The sequence below is a fragment of the Glycine soja genome, chromosome 20 (assembly GCF_004193775.1).
Source record: "Glycine soja cultivar W05 chromosome 20, ASM419377v2, whole genome shotgun sequence".
In the NCBI taxonomy this organism is placed as follows: Eukaryota; Viridiplantae; Streptophyta; class Magnoliopsida; order Fabales; family Fabaceae; genus Glycine; species Glycine soja.
The window spans coordinates 31,191,344-31,207,972 of NC_041021.1; the positions used below are offsets into that span (position 1 = coordinate 31,191,344).

Here is a 16,629-nt window from a genome sequence, read left to right on the forward strand (position 1 = left end):
ATGGAGATGGCCCAAAATGTTAGGTCAATACTCTTGTAAGAATTATTTTTCCGATATTCTACTAATAAATAGAGATGATGGTGGGACTTGTGGAGACTTTTAACACTTTAGTCAACAAAAAATTCAAAAGACTAACTGAGTAACAATACTTAGGATGGAGCAAAAGATACCTATGAGGAGAACCATGATATTTGTAAATGTGGGATGGTAAGGAACTAAGGATAGTTACCAGTTGGTAGTTGCCTCATTTTGGTGTGAAAGGCAAGCAACACTTGGATGTTTGCAAAACAAGTATTAGATTAAAGTTGTCAAAATGGCCTACTTCATCCTAGTTAGCCTTGACTTACATGGGTTAGGATAAGAAAAAGGCCCATATAAAAAAAGTTCATAGAACAAAAATGTTTAAAGAACCTTAAGGATTATTGTTAGTTCACATGCCTTAAATTTTAAATTTTTTGAGTTAACTCACTTTATGGGTTGTTGAACTCATTCTATTGTCTATTTAACTCACTTTTATTATTTTAGTAAAAAATATAAATTAAAAAGAGTTAAATGATCAATGATAATTTTAATAAAGAGTTAAATAATTTTACCCAATCATAAAATCAACATTGATAGTTATTGTCAAAATAAACAAATTTATCATACATAATGTTTTGTAATTAGATAACAATGTAAAATTATTTTACATTATCATTACATAACCTTTTGTCTCTTTTATAGTTTAATGGTTACACGATGATAGGGTAAAGAACTTTTATAATGTCATTTAACCACAAATAACTATTTGGTATGACTTTTAAGTAGGGGTGGATATATGGACTCAAATCTAATAACCTTGTGGATAATAAATGTTTTTTTTATATATAAAAAATCACATGACTATATTGAGTTTCTGAGTTCAGCCCGCTAAGCTCGCGAACTTAGGACCCGGACTCCTGAACTACTTGCATAACCCACCTAAGTCCAATGTGTAAGTATTGTTAATTTGTTATGTTAAGATTTTGATCTTTAATATATGTTGTTATTATTAATTAGTTATGTTTAAAATGTTAATATATTTTAGTGTGATAGATTTTAGCTTAAAATTAAGTCAATTTTTTCTTCTAATTTTATACATGTTTTATTTTTTTAAAATATTTTTTTCTATCGTAATTTTTTAAAAATTATTATTTGGGCTCGTGGGCTAACCCGTTTATCCGCAAACTTTTGCAAGCAAGTTAAGAACCTAAAAAACAATATCATTTATTTTGCAGATTAGGTTTACAGACTCATCTAAAATTTTGTGAGTCAAACCTTAATACCTACTCCTATTTTTAAGATCATTATTATAAAAGTTAATAAACTTATCATACATTGAATAATTTTAAACTTAGTTTATATTATTAATACATAATTCTTTTTTTTTTCTCTATTTTTAATTATTTTTATATTACGAAACTGATTTTTTTAACAACCACTTAGGGAGAGGTAATATACTTCGATAATGAAAGTGATGGTTTAGTCAGACAGAAACTAATCGTAATTCGAAAAAAAAAACATTAAAGTCTGTCAAAAAAAAATATAGCCATTTCAGTAAGAAGCCAAAATATCGTCAATTTTGTCATGAAGCGTATGAAATTAAACGAAAATGCAATTTATTCGTCAGAAAACAAAAGAATACCGTTGATAGACGTCGGTGGCAGCAAATAATTAACTCTGCAATGCATATTACTTTCCTGGTCCCGCCACGCCATTCTCGGCATCGATTCTCAACCGAGACAACGTAGGACTGTAAGAGTCAGTTATTAATGTTGTATTAATGTTGTCACAGCTTTACCATGTATGTGGAAAAAAAAAATGGTTTTTCATTTTGGAAAATTATGACATCAGTGTTATATGGATTGATTTTAGTTAACTAAAAATGATAAGGTTTTATTCAAAGAAACTAATTATTACATCTTTTCACTACATTATTATCTAAAGTACATTTAATAATTAAAAACAATAAATATTCACTTTTTATCCCTAATTATAAGACATAATTTTATAATTTTTAATTGGATAATACTCTTTTAAAATTTGTTAATGGATTGAATGTTTCTTTCAAATAGTTGATATATGTAAAATTTTATATTAATTAAAATTTATATGCGACTTCGTTCGTATAGAATAAAATCGATTTAATATAAATATTTTTAAATATATAAAATATGAATTATTTGATTACCCTTTTCATATTGTTTAATTTTAATAAAATTTGATAAAGATGATTTTAATAATATGTAGATATAATTTAACAATTAAATCAATAAAAAATAAATTCTATATCAAATTATAAAAATTATGTAATAGATATCAAAGTTATAATTTAATACCTCCTCAATTCTAATAATTTTCTTTATTTTTTTTCTTAACTATAGCCTGCAATGGGTCCCAAAACCATTATTGCAATTTGCAATAGCAAACATGCTGAGTGAAATTGTTCCATGACGATCTTCGGAGTTTTGTATGATTTCATTGTGGCAACATTTATGGCGCTCTTTCCGTTGTGCTCAGTATGTTCTCGATAATAAACAAAGTATAGAAGACAAAGTTATTCAAACGAGGACTTTGTCAAGTATATCACAAATATAATGGTAAAATTATGAAAAAATTAATATTCACCAATGAAATTCAATGTTGTGACAAATTTGAAAATGAGGAGCCAATATTAGATGAATAAGGATAGCATACGTACCAGTAATTATCGGATATTTTCAATAAAAAAGGTTTAATCTAATCAATATTTTGTTGATAAAATTTGTTTTCCTTAATTCTGCTTTTTTATATTTTAACATATAATCATTTATTTTTAGGATTTAATTGTTATAAACCGCTAGCTACCAATCACAAAACATGATGACATCTTTGAGTCTTATCCTACCTACCTTGAAAGTCCACATACCCAGAAAGTGTAATTAGGCTTAAATATCTTTTTTCGTTCATGTAATTTAATATATATTTTTTTCATTTTCATTTTTATAATTTTTTATTTCAGTACTTATAAAATGTGTTTATTTTACTTTCATCTTTGAATAATACATTTTTTACTGTTCAAAACTCTTTTTTTTATTATTCAAAGCACTATCTAAAACATTTTAAGAATAAAAAAATAAAACAAACATATTTTACAAGAATTAAAATAAAATAAAAAATTACAAGAACAAAAATGAAAATAGCACTAAATTACAGGGAAAAAAAAATTAAATCTCGTGATCAATTGACAGTGCAAAAGACTTTACACCAACAATGTATATCGATTAAGCTCTATTTTTTAGTCTCGTAGCAATTTTTGTTCAAACCAAAACATCTTTAAGATTAGTTTTTCTTTGGTATATTTTTCTAAGTTTGGTTTTTGTTCTTTTGCTGGAGAAGTTGTAAACAAAAGCAGTATTTAAGTTCAAAGTAATTTCCACATTGTTACTGCTAGAAACAATTTCCGTTTAATTTCAAGGGACTTTTAATAAAGAGCTTGTAGCCTATAACCTACCACGTTCAGCTTTCAGAAGTTCTTGACGTCAAAAGTAAATCTAGCTTCAGCAAAATGAGATTTCACCAATGCAAGAGATTTGGAGCGGTGGGAAATTTTGTTCTTTTCTTCTTTGGGCATCTGAGCATACCTAGAATGAGAGTAAATGAAATGAATTAACCTTTGCAAGTAACTAAACTATGAAACACTAGAACAGAACATGAAACGAAAGAAGGGATGGAAATACGTTTGGTCATAGCCATCAGGTTCAAAAATAGGATCCCATCCAAAATCATTAGGCCCTCTTGGAGGAACAATCTTTCCCTGACATACGACAAGAAAAATGTGTTAGTGATACACTCATACACATTAACTACTTTATATTTTGTCATGTAAATTGATGAACACACTCTCTATATATTCTTTCAAACATATTCTCTTAGTTATAATTTATTGAAAACTACAAAATGATGAGTAGAGCTCAGTTATATCAGAAGGACCTACAAAATTTTGTGATTTCTAAAAAATGTAACAAATAATAATGTGTCTAAATAAATGTATTTTTCAACTAGGAAAAGTAGATTATGCTAGTAAAGTTTGGTCAGGCGGAAGAATAAACATATTTTTAAAGGGAAAGCACATTATTATTATATTCTTGTAAACTAGATGAAATAAGGAGATTCATATAATTCCACTCTCAGGCAATCCAAAGAAAATATATGCATTTATAGTTAATTAATTATGTTCGACAAACAGTATATGGGGATTAAAAGAGATACCGGAGTTTTTCCAGAAAATGTGATAGGTTCACTGTCTGGACCAGCAGCAAAGGAAAATACACATAAGGCATACGCTGATTTATCATCATATGCCATCAGCAAATTGTTGAGACCTGAAAAATGAATCTGAGAAATGAGTAAATCAAATTCTGTAAAATATCCTCATTCCTGAAACCCCTGTACTAAAAAAACTGAGAACTGATCTAAAATTATGCAGTTAAGGTGCAACCTTCATGACCAAGCTTCTGCAGAAACCATTTGCTGCATGATACATCAATGCAATTAGACAATAATCATTAGGAGTACTGACAATTAATTTAAAAAATCTCATTTGCTGAATGCTGATGATACAGAAACAGTATTTGTATTGCATATATATTTTGAGCTTGAAAGATTTTAGATGAATAAGCTTTTATGTTCAATATTGAACGACAATAACTACATGGATGAGAATATTAGATAAACAGGAAATGCACAGTCAAGAACAACTGTCCACCCTACAGAATCACTTGACACAAATCAGCAAGAGATTTATAACGTTTATTATAAAATATAAAATTACATCCTTTGTTACCAAAATTACAGGAAATGCATCAAACATTCTGGGGATAAGAGAGGGGGAAGAATAAATCACATTAAGAAATGAACTTCAAGTTTATGAAAATGAGATATTTATAAGAATTTAATTGACAATAATTGTAAAAAAAAAGTTAAGGAACATCAGTAAAAAAGGATCATATTATCATAATATTGTAGAAAAAACAAATTGCGATAAAACATCTGGGAAACTATACTTAAAGGTCAGTATATTCCATTACATAACAAAATGACTTCAAAGAAGTTTTATCCTCGATACCTAAAAATATTTAAGAAAATTGCAAAACACACTGATTATAATTATATAACTAAAACCAACTGGCTTAGAAAAAAATTTAAAAGTGGATAATTCAAAGTCATGCTACAAGCCTCTTTATATAAGCTTATTGCCCGCATTTACATTAAATAAACCATCCAGCATGCAGCAATTAATACTTGCAACAACATTGGATTTTTGTCCATTTCTTATTATTATTAAAGCCCAACAGTATTCACAAAGAATGCAAGCCCACTTAACATCAGCAAAATCACCACATTATTTGAAGCTATTCATTAAGTATACATAGTAAATGTTTCAGCCTTTCAGGATCCACAGCCAAGACATTCTTTTAACAGATCTTCATCTTGGGTAGACATTTACCAAGTCTTTAATTTCTCAAGTTGCTTTCTTCAAAACACCCATTATGGCCAACTCACATACAGATACCCCTTTTAAGAGAACAGGCACAAAGCTTCACAAATTAGAATTGATATAACCAAGATTGTCCTTACTCCTGCAGGTGGGATACTAGTTGGCTTCCTACTCATACGAACCAATGAATAGTATAATAATGAAACAGTAATTATGAATCAATGGGGTGGAAAAGAGAGCTTTATTATAATGAGAAAAGGGAAAACAGTACAGAATTTAGGAATCACAAACCCCTAGGATTTGCCAAGAGCTAGGCTCATTCAATAGAGAGGACAGTACTCTCTATCCTATTTGCACTAAAAGCCAAAATGCCAAGATCCCCCTAAAATTCCTTTCTGACTCCTTATAACTAGGAATGAAAAAGCCATGATGCTCTCTCCCTTCAACACGTCATATCAACAATAACAACTTCAGCCACTAATTCCCTTTGTGCCCTTCCTTCTAGAATAGACGTATAAGATCCTGGGACCACCTGTGGTGTGATGAATTAATTGTTCTGGTGTCCTATCTTCTGCTGCCACGTGGATCCTATCAACACCCCCTCCTTCAATATTGACCTTGTCCTCAAGGTCAAAGCTGGGAAACTGACTTCTAATCATAATTTCATCTTCCCACATTGCTTCTTCTGCAGTCCTTCCTTTCCAATGAATCAAGACTTGTCGGACCTCCTCATTCTGATGTTTCACCTTTCGTGTGGCTAATACGGCCTCCGGACTGTAAACTTCTATGGGCTCTTCTATCAGTTCAGGAAGCTCAGCATCATCTTGATAGGTACCCACAGCTTTTTTGAGCAGCGAGACGTGGAAAACGGGGTGTACTCTTGATCCTTCTGGTAGCTTCAGCTTATATGCCATAGGCCCGATTTTTTCAACAATAGGATAGGGGCCATAATACCTTGCAGCCAACTTTGCATTGATACGAGTAACTACGGACTGCTGACGGTGTGCTCTCAACTTGACAAACACCCATTCACCACATACGAAACTCCGGTCACTTCTTCTCTTGTCAGCTTGAGCTTTCATTTTCTCTTGCGCCCTCAACAATTGGTTCCTTAGCTGTCTGAGAGCCTCATCTCTATCCACCAGGTCTCTTTGTACAGCTTCCACTCTAGTTTCCCCTTGCACCCACCTGTACAATGATGGGGGTGGTCTTCCATAGACTATCTCAAAGGGGGTCTTTTCGGTTGCGCTATGGAAAGTAGTGTTAAACCAATATTCGGCCCAGTGCAACCAAGATATCCACGTCTTAGGCTGATCCGTGATGAAACATCGCAAATAAGTCTCCAAACACCTATTGACCACTTCCGTTTGTCCATCCGTTTCCGGGTGATACGCCGTACTCATTCTCAATTTGGTGCCCTGTAGTTTGAAAATTTCTTTCCAAAAACTACTAATGAAAATCGGGTCCCTGTCACTGACTATTGATAAGGGCATGCCGTGTAATCTCACTACTTCCTTACAAAAGACCTCTGCAATACTCCTTGCTGTGTACGGGTGCTTGAGGGGAATGAAGTGCACATACTTGGACAAACGATCGACCACTACAAAGACAGCTTCGTATCCCTTAGATTTTGGTAATCCGGTGATGAAATCCATGGATATATCTTCCTAAATTTGGTTGGGTACAGGTAGGGGTTGTAGTAAGCCCCCGGGTGAGGTTGCCATGTATTTCTGTCGTTGGCAAGTGTCACACTGTCTCAAACTCCTGCACATGATTTTTCATACCAATCCAATAAACATTGGCAGCCAATCTTCTATAGGTTTTGTAGAATCCGGAATGTCCCCCTTGTGGTGTGGAATGGAACTCTTCTAGAAGTGTAGGAATCACTATTGAATGAGCGGATAAAACTAACCTTCCTTCATATAACAACACCCCGTGTCGATACTCATAACCGGGCCACTTATCTGGGTTTTGTTGCACTTCAGACATAATCTTCCGCAACCTTTCGTCTTTATCATTTTCTGCCTTGATTTGATCTTCCTGCAGCCACTTAATTTGGGAGTGTAAAACCTGCAATTCCCCTGTTTCATGTATTCTAGACAAGGCATCAGCACCCTTGTTTAGCCTTCCCTGCTTATACACAATTTCGAAATCATAACCCAGCAATTTGGCCGTCCAATTTTGTTGTTCTTTGGTGACTATTCTCTGCTGCAGTAATTGTTTGAGAGATTTCTGGTCGGTGGAAACCACGAACTTCCTCCCAAGCAAGTAAGGACGCCAATGTTGAATTGCCAAAACTACAGCCATCAATTCTTTCTCGTAAGCTGACTTGGTTAGATTTCTAACCCCCAGCGCTTTACTGAAGTATGCTATGGGTTTTTTGTCCTGCATCAATATCGCGCCTATTCCACTCCCTGAAGCATCACATTCAATTACGAATTCTTTAGAAAAATTGGGCAAGGTCAAAACTGGAGCGGTGGTGAGTCTCTTCTTCAATTCATCAAAAGCTTTTTGAGCTTCCACCCCCCATTTGAATCCGTCCTTCTTGGTAAGTTCAGTGAGAGGTTTGGCTATTTTTCCATAATCACGAATGAACTTACGATAATAACCGGTGAGGCCTAGGAACCCCCGTACCCCTTTTACGTTCTTAGGTTGAGGCCAGCTGAGCACACTGTCCACCTTCCTGGAATCCACTGCTACTCCTTCTTCCGTAATCATATGCCCCAAATACTCAATACTTCTTTGCCCAAAATAACACTTCTTCTGGTTAGCAACCAAACTGTGAGCTGCTAACAACCTTAACACTTCCTCTAAGTGATGCAAATGTGTCTCCCAGTCCTTGCTGTAAACTAGAATGTTGTCAAAAAACACTAGAACATTCTTTCTCAATAAGGGACGGAAGATATCGTTCATCAGACCTTGAAACGTGGCCGGCGCATTGGTAAGCCCAAACGGCATTACAAGAAACTCATAGTGGCCTTCATGAGTTCTGAAAGCTGTTTTTCCCACATCTGAGTCTTTAACTCTCACTTGGTGATACCCTGATTTCAGATCTAGTTTGGAGAAATACCTGGCTCCGTGAAGCTCATCCAACAATTCTTCAATCACCGGAATTGGGAACTTATCCGGAATGGTAGCCTTGTTCAATGCCCGATAATCTATACACATCCTCCATGTACCATCTTTCTTTTTGACAAGAATAACGGGGCTGGAAAACGAGCTGGTACTGTGACGAATTATCCCTGCCGCTAACATCTCCTTGACTTGCTTCTCTATCTCATTTTTGTGATGATGAGGGTATCTGTAGGGACGAACATTCACCGGTCCATGTCCGTCGGTGAGGGTGATAGCGTGGTCTCTGTTTCGCTTTGGGGGCAAACCGGTCGGTGTTCGGAACACGTGCTCAAACTTATTCAACAACACCTCCATCTCTGCTTGTTGTTGTATGGATAATTCATTTACCCCTTTCCCTTTGTGTTTTACATTGTCCATTTCCCATAGCAGGCCTTGAGAAGTGGGTTTGGGCCTATTTAAAATACTTTGTAACGCCACAGTTTGTCTCCTGCACCCCTCGTGTCCCTTGAGAGTAACCCATGATTTGTCCTTCCAAAAGCTCATGGTTTGTTGTTTCCAATTAGTGATAGTGTCTCCTAAAGTCTTAAGCCAATCAATGCCTAAAACCACATCAATACCTCCCAACTCAAACAAGTGCATTTCCAGATTCATTTTCAAGTCTCCAATACACATCTCCAACCCTCTACACACCCCTTGTGTGGAGATTTGAAATCCATTACCTAGCTTGACATTCATTAGGGCCGTGGGCTCTATGGGCCAATCCATTTGGTGGACTAACTTCTGTGAGATAAAATTATGGGTGGCACCACTATCAACTAGGATTAGTACCTCCACCCCTCGTATTGTGGCTTGAAACTTCATGGTGTGGTGAGTCTCATGAGCAATGTGGTGTAAATTGAGTATGCTCATCTCCCCCTTCTCGTCTTCTTCCTCTCCTACCTCCACAGCCAAAATCCTCTCCTCATCTTCCTCGTTTTCCACATCGTCTACTATTAGCACCCTTAGTTCTTTGGCCGGACAACGGTGCATTGGCCCAAAGGGATTTTTGCACTTAAAACACAAACCCTTTTGTTTACAGTCCATCAGCTCATTGTAAGTGAGTTGTGTATACCCCCTATCACGAGGCCCAGTTCTCTTTCTATCTCCTTTTGGCCCATCAGTGTTGCTTTTCACACCCTCATTTCTGCTTCCTTCTCTCCTCCTCACCATGACCCAATCTGATTGTGACCCATTTTTATGAGATCCACTACCAGATCCAAATCTAGGCCCACGATTGGGCTTAAGCTCACTTCCTCCTTCAACCTCCCTCTCCACTGCTCTAGCCACCTGTAAGAGTTTTGTTCGCCTCATTTCACTCAAAGCAGCGAAACTCCTCACCCTTCCTTTTATCTCCGGTTTCAGCCCATGGAGGAAGTATCCTCGATACTGTTTCTCCGGTAATCTGGGAATTTGAGCCACCAAATACTCAAATTCCGTGATGTAATCATCAATCGTCCCTTCTTGTTTAAGATCTATCAACTGTTCGTAAACATCACCTTCCCCATGGCCTCCGTAACGTTCAAGCAGAGCTTCCTTCAGCTCCTCCCAACTCAGATCCTCATTTTCTCGCAGAATCGAGTTGAAAAAATGAACCGTCGGCCCGTCCATACATAACTGGGCTAGACTCACCTTTACCGCCGGCGTAGTTCCTTGTACTCGAAAGTACACCTCAGCACGCGAGATCCAACCAGCAGGATCGTCACCGTCGAACGACGGCAGCTCCACCTTCTTGGCTGACTGACGGAACTCTAGTGTTACATCGTTTTTCACCTCACTAGATTCCGGTTTGTCCTTCTTCTCCGGCGTACCTCCCTCCGTCGCTATCGACTTTCCCAGGTGTTTCTCCATCAACGCGACTATGTTCGCGTAACTCTCCCGCATCGTGGTTTGTACGCCAGCAATCGAAGCTCGTACTTCATTCAGTCCTTCCTCCAAAGCTTCGACTCGATGGTCCATTCTGGAAAATGCGGTAAGTGTAACCTTTCTGTTTGGCATTCACTGGTACCTTTCTCGACTATCCGGCAGGTCGGACCAGTTCATACGAACCAATGAATAGTATAATAATGAAACAGTAATTATGAATCAATGGGGTGGAAAAGAGAGCTTTATTATAATGAGAAAAGGGAAAACAGTACAGAATTTAGGAATCACAAACCCCTAGGATTTGCCAAGAGCTAGGCTCATTCAATAGAGAGGACAGTACTCTCTATCCTATTTGCACTAAAAGCCAAAATGCCAAGATCCCCCTAAAATTCCTTTCTGACTCCTTATAACTAGGAATGAAAAAGCCATGATGCTCTCTCCCTTCAACACGTCATATCAACAATAACAACTTCAGCCACTAATTCCCTTTGTGCCCTTCCTTCTAGAATAGACGTATAAGATCCTGGGACCACCTGTGGTGTGATGAATTAATTGTTCTGGTGTCCTATCTTCTGCTGCCACGTGGATCCTATCACCTACCAACATAACATTTACAAAATTCAAGCCCCATCGGGTTCATGATCACTTAGCACATCAAGCTTGCTCAAAATAGACATTGTTGCTTCTAAGTTCTCTCATTTTGTTAAAAGGATGTCTCGACTTTTCAAAAAATATTTACTAAACATGCATATAACTTCACGTACTTTGGTGATTTCATTACTGTCACATGAGCAAAGTCCATTTTGCGTACTCTACTAGTAAAAGCCCAATGCAGTTGCAATGCATTAATAGCTACATGCAGAAAAGGTTTATTTTAACCAAATGTTTTCTTCATGCCTACATGGATAGGCAAGTTGAGTTACAATGCCTTTATAATGGATTTGCATGATAAGTTGCAAATGCAATGCAAGGTCTATAAAGAAAGGCTTGTAGCATGACTTTGAATCATTGTTGACTGCTGTTGATCCAATACTATGTTTCCAAAACAGTTGGTATAGCATTCTTGTATTGAAGTGTTGATTCTGTGTAATCCTCTCTATATGTTTGTGACTGCTGGAAGAATGCATAGGTGTGAAAATACTGAGGTATTTTGGGTGTATTTGAGGTTTGGGTTTGAAATGCAACCACTTTTGTATTCTCCATCATGTTTCTTTAGTAAAATATTTGGTTGTTGCCTTTTGCCTGTGGAGACACGTAACATGCCAAATCACATAATTCCTTGGATTATTTGTTCTTACACTTGCACATCATCTATACCATGTTCTTTGGTCATTAGACCTGTCACTTTCCAACAAACACAATGAGCCAAACATAACACTAGAACAAGTACATTATCTTAACCCCCATGGCTGGACCAATGTTCTCCCACAAGTTCAAGTTCAATGATGCAACCATATGTTACTTCATGCCTTCATGAACCTCTGTGTGTGTAAAATCAGTAGTTGGACTGGACAGTGTACTTTATTTCAACAACAGTGAGGATTTGGGTGTATTCGATTAGGGTTTTAGTGTTCAGCTGCTACTCCTTATAATATTTATTGGTCATAATGATTTTTCTCTTTTTGCCATGGAGTAGACAAATAATTTGTTGTCAGCAAAACAATACTAAATTCTGTGTTTCTCTTTTCTGTATTTTCTGTTTATGCACATGGATATAACACATATCCACTTGAACACTTTCTACAACCTGTTCAAGGTTACAAGCAATAACTCAATAAAATATCCTATCATATGCAACATATCAATAGAATATACCTATCAAAATATGTGGTTTTTCATAGTTGTAGCTAAACTCATTGGTACTACATAATTTGCTGATATAGGGTCTGCCAAGTTGTGTTTCGATGTCAAAATGTGGTTGGTGTTTAGTTACTTTGCTGCACAAGGTTAAGAGGCAAGTGTGAACCTAAAAGTCAAGTTTGGAAGATATATGCATTATCCTGCCTATTGCTCGAAAGTCGAACCCTTGTGCTAGCTGTCCAAATTAGTTTTTCTGTGTAAAATGGCCTTAGGAGGAGCTGCATTAACATATCAGTAGCCATGTCATATTTTCTAATACCAAATTTTAGAAGCAACCCTTGCGGATTTCCCAAATTGAGCAACCATTGCCTAAACATTGCCAAATTAAGAGCACTAGAGGCATGCAATGCACAAACCCCAAATCTGCCTTGCTCTTAGAATGAAACCTTCACACACAGGTTCCCTACCCTACCCTATAATAAGCTGGACTGCAAAACTCAAAAGCATTTTAGAGTTACATAGCTCCATTTAGACCCATAGGATCCAAAACATGACCAAATAGGCTTAACAAGAGGTGGTTTGCACAAGTCAGAAAGCCCTATTGTGATCCCCATTCAAACAAGTGAACCACACCCTTTGACTTGGTTTATAAATTATAATTGCACACACTCTTTGTACATGTTACTCAATATAAAACATTTCCTACAAGTTGTACACATTAGCTCAGACATCATAATACCAGCTCACCAAATGAATGCAAGATTTTGAACCATTATTCCCAACATTGCACCTTTGTGCTTGACTGCTTGTGCTGTTATTAAAGAGACATGGACATTTAAAATTGTCCAAATTCTCCCACACAATATTCACGACAACCTCCAATTTTTTTCATTCTCCATTCTCTCTCTTCTGTTTGTTTGGTGAGTCGTGTCCTTTCCAAATTCCTTCTCTCTATATGATAGTATTTAGTAAAAATCTTAGATGCAAACAAAAACAATATCTCTCACCTTCCAATTTGTATCTGTTCTTTTTCCCGTGGGAAAACCTAAACATGTTGGATCCACAGGGCACTGGTCATGACAAACTAAGATTATCTGCTAGGCCTAAAGTTAACTAGTGAATGCTTAAGCGGATAAAGGAGTGAGCATACCAGGATAGATTAAAAAAATTAAGGAGAATGTCTGAGTGCTGGACCATATAGAGGAAAGTTTGCTTAAGATGGTTTTGGAATATAAAATGGTGGATTATATATGCCTTGGAAAGATACAAGAATACAACCAATATCCCTTTAAAGATGGATAGACATAAACCCTAAAAGAAAGGTGGGAGGCTATTAAGGATATAGAGCACATCAGAGGGAAGAACTCCCCAAATCACTGAACAGAGAGCACACTTAGAGGGTCCGTGCCTCCAAATGCCCAAAGGCCCCAATTTCTTCTCAAATCACAAGATAACTCTCTCTCTCTCTCTCTCTCTCTCAAACTGTCTCAGCGCAAGAAAGATAAGCCCAGGCCTTTAATATAAAATAACCTAATAAGCACATACATAAATAACTATTCTCTATCATCACCAATTTCTTACCGTAGTTTCAGCAAATTATAAGAAACTATATGCTTGTCCTTTTATCAGAGTTATGCTAAAAAAGCTACAGTGTAAAATGAATAACAATCATATGGGGGTCTAAACTATTATGATAAAATAAAGGGGTATAAAGTTCACCTGAGCACAATGGTTAAGGGTGAAAGAGAACTTACATGTAAGGCCCTGCAGAAGTTTGAAACATTCAATCAAAACCAGTCAGGTTGTATAATGCCAACTTTCATAGCATGAAAAAAAAAATAACAATTATATCCACCTGGAAGACCCTTCAAGGCATTGAAACAGAGGCAAGTGTCTTCAACCAACACAGGTCCATTCACCTTGCCATGAACAAAAAAAAAAGTATAAAAAAATGATAACAAAGAAAAAAACAGAACAACATAAACTCACACAAGGCTAAGCATGTGGGAGAAAAAAATGTAACAATGCACCTGAAGAGCAGCAATTCGAGCCTTCTCTTTGGAGATATCTTCAGGTTCTCCTTGCAACTCTGGCACTTTGAAATTAAAAATAAATGGAAAGATAAACTCTAAGAAGAATGATCAAATAAGAAAAGTAACTGAACAAAAAATAATGGTCTGATTGATTCACTTCTCACTTGTCGGTTTTAAAACTTTTTTTCTAAAACAATTTCACACTTCTCAGCAATCAAACACACCCTACAAATCTTTAAAACACACTCATTCACAAAAATGATAGACAAGAAGGAAAGAAAAAACAACACAAGATGGGAAAAATAATTATAAAAAAAAGGAAAAGTTGGAGGAGATTATTATTATTATTACAGTCAAGTTTGAGGGACTGAAAAGGAATGGAATTGCCCAAGATGGCACGAACTTCTTCAAGCTTTTTGGCATTGGCAGTTACAAAAGTAACAGGACGTGACAGTACCAACCCTTGTGCAGCAGCCATTTCCCAAATCTTGTAGGATTCTTCTGGGGAGGAAACGAAACCAATTATCAGTGAGAAAATCAGAGATACCCATTACAGAAAAATCAATTTTTTTAAAAGAAAATCTTCATGGACATACCAAACATGGAGCATAATTCAATTCTATCAATGGATACAAATACAATACAATGACAAAAAAAAAAAGAAGAAGAAGAAGAAAGAACACAACTTGGAGAGCGTTTTCTACATAGCAACACATGGGTAGTAATTAATAAGCCTTTAGCAGAAAAAAAGAAGAAGAAGAAGAAGAAGAAGCAAAGGTTTCAGAGAAGTGCATACCGCCGAGACAACGATGGCTTCCCACTACGGTGGCGTCACTGTGTTGTGTGATGTGTAAATGTATAAATTTGATATTTTGTAACCTTTTCTCATATTACATTAACGTGTGTTGGGTTAAATTTTAATTTATTTTTGTTCTATATGTATTATTTTATATTTTTACAGATAGTTTTATTTGAGTATGATACATTTTACGGGTAAATAATCTAATTTAGTTCCTACATGCATTCGCCAATAATTTTGTGTCTCTGTTTTTTAAATGAGTAATTTAATTCATAAATGTACAAATGAGAGAAAAATTAATTTAGTCGAGAAAGCCTTCTTCTAGACACATTGCAAACTTATCAGAATGATTCATAATTGAGCCATCAACACTAAGCATCTACCAATATTATAAGCAAAAACAAAGACCATTGCTCTATTGTGGACTCATATGATACCCCTAAAAGTTGCCATTCTTGCTTTAGTTACAACTCCATCACAATTGAGTTTAAAAGATCCTTGTGGTGGATGCTTCCATCTAATAATATCCATGCAATTGGTATTCTGTGTGAATTTTAAAAATGTTCTCATTCTAATAACTAATAAGAACATTTACTTTTATTATGAAAATCTGGTTAACAATATTAAGAACCGAAGGCACCTTTTGATAATTAAAAAAAAATTGTTCATTACGTTGCTGCCAAATCACACTTAGTGCCAGATCAAAAGTAATTTCCCACATTCCATCATGAGAAAATGAAGGACTATCAAAATTAGCCGGTATCCAGTCATCAAAATTTGTTGAAAAGAAACAATTGGGAATAACTCCCTCCTGCAACTTAAATGTCTTAAACATATGCAAGAGTGCTTTCCGGCGCTTCATTGCATCGAGGACAAGTATAATTTGAAGCTAAGGATCTTCTACAACGTTTCTTGAAACTTTTCCTGTCTTCGTATATAATTGTGAGTTGGAATAATTGGTAAACTTGTACTAGTACAAAGTTTCAAACACCGAACCATGAGTAATGCATCAATTAAATAAATAATCCAACCTGCAATTTAATTTAATACAAGATTTTGGACACATACCTAAATTAGGGCTGAGCTCCAGTTAAGGAATTAAGATGCACTTCAACAATGTTAAAGGAACATGACGTTGAAGCGATACAGGAGACGGCGGGACAGCTTGGGATTGATGAAGGGCACGATCTCAGTGAGGGCGCAGAGGCGTTGTTGGGTTAGTCAGTGAAGAATTCAGAGAGTGAATGAAGGACTGAGTCACTTTAGATGCAAAAATCAGTAAGCAAACAAAGACGATTTTTGGGTTTGAACCGTCTTTGTACAAAACCTACAATTTACACGTTTTCCATCGCGTCTTTATTTACTTATTATACATAGACAATTATATGGAAACGTCGTCGTTGTGTTTCTCTTTATTACAAAAATGCCACCGTGAATTGTCTTAGAATGTGCAACGTAAAAAATAGATTTTTTAGTAGTGACTCTAGCTGTATAAGGGAAAATTTTCCTTGTGATGGTATTCA

At 35.9% G+C, this 16,629-nt stretch overlaps 1 protein-coding gene across 4 annotated transcripts; it reads right to left on the bottom strand.

Moving 5' to 3' along the window:
* Positions 1-3,213: 3,213 nt before the first annotated feature.
* Positions 3,214-16,389, bottom strand: LOC114403618 (inosine triphosphate pyrophosphatase-like). 4 transcript variants are annotated; one of them, XM_028366696.1, is made up of 9 exons: positions 16,175-16,389; positions 14,659-14,808; positions 14,305-14,369; positions 14,130-14,193; positions 14,029-14,038; positions 4,499-4,530; positions 4,270-4,382; positions 3,738-3,814; positions 3,214-3,641 (listed from the first exon to the last, which is right to left on the bottom strand). In XM_028366696.1, exons 2-9 carry the CDS (start codon positions 14,783-14,785, stop codon positions 3,524-3,526), a joined length of 606 nt encoding a protein of 201 aa, XP_028222497.1. In that variant the 5' UTR covers positions 14,786-14,808; positions 16,175-16,389; the 3' UTR covers positions 3,214-3,523. The 4 variants fall into 4 exon arrangements, with proteins under 4 accessions (XP_028222497.1, XP_028222498.1, XP_028222495.1 ...); XM_028366697.1 differs by having other exon boundaries at positions 14,659-14,805; positions 16,175-16,366; XM_028366694.1 differs by lacking the exon at positions 16,175-16,389 and adding an exon at positions 15,104-15,260.
* Positions 16,390-16,629: the final 240 nt, after the last annotated feature.

What these genes read in the sequence shown, in the direction of transcription:
- LOC114403618 (XM_028366696.1), bottom strand. Translation starts at nt 14,785, where the DNA reads ATGGCTGCTGCACAAGGGTTGGTACTGTCACGTCCTGTTACTTTTGTA. An exon ending in TCAGTCCCTCAAACTTGACT is followed by an intron (nt 14,370 to 14,658) that starts GTAATAATAATA and finishes TTAATTTCAAAG; the next exon opens with TGCCAGAGTTGCAAGGAGAA. An exon ending in GCAGAAGCTTGGTCATGAAG is followed by an intron (nt 4,383 to 4,498) that starts GTTGCACCTTAA and finishes TTCATTTTTCAG; the next exon opens with GTCTCAACAATTTGCTGATG.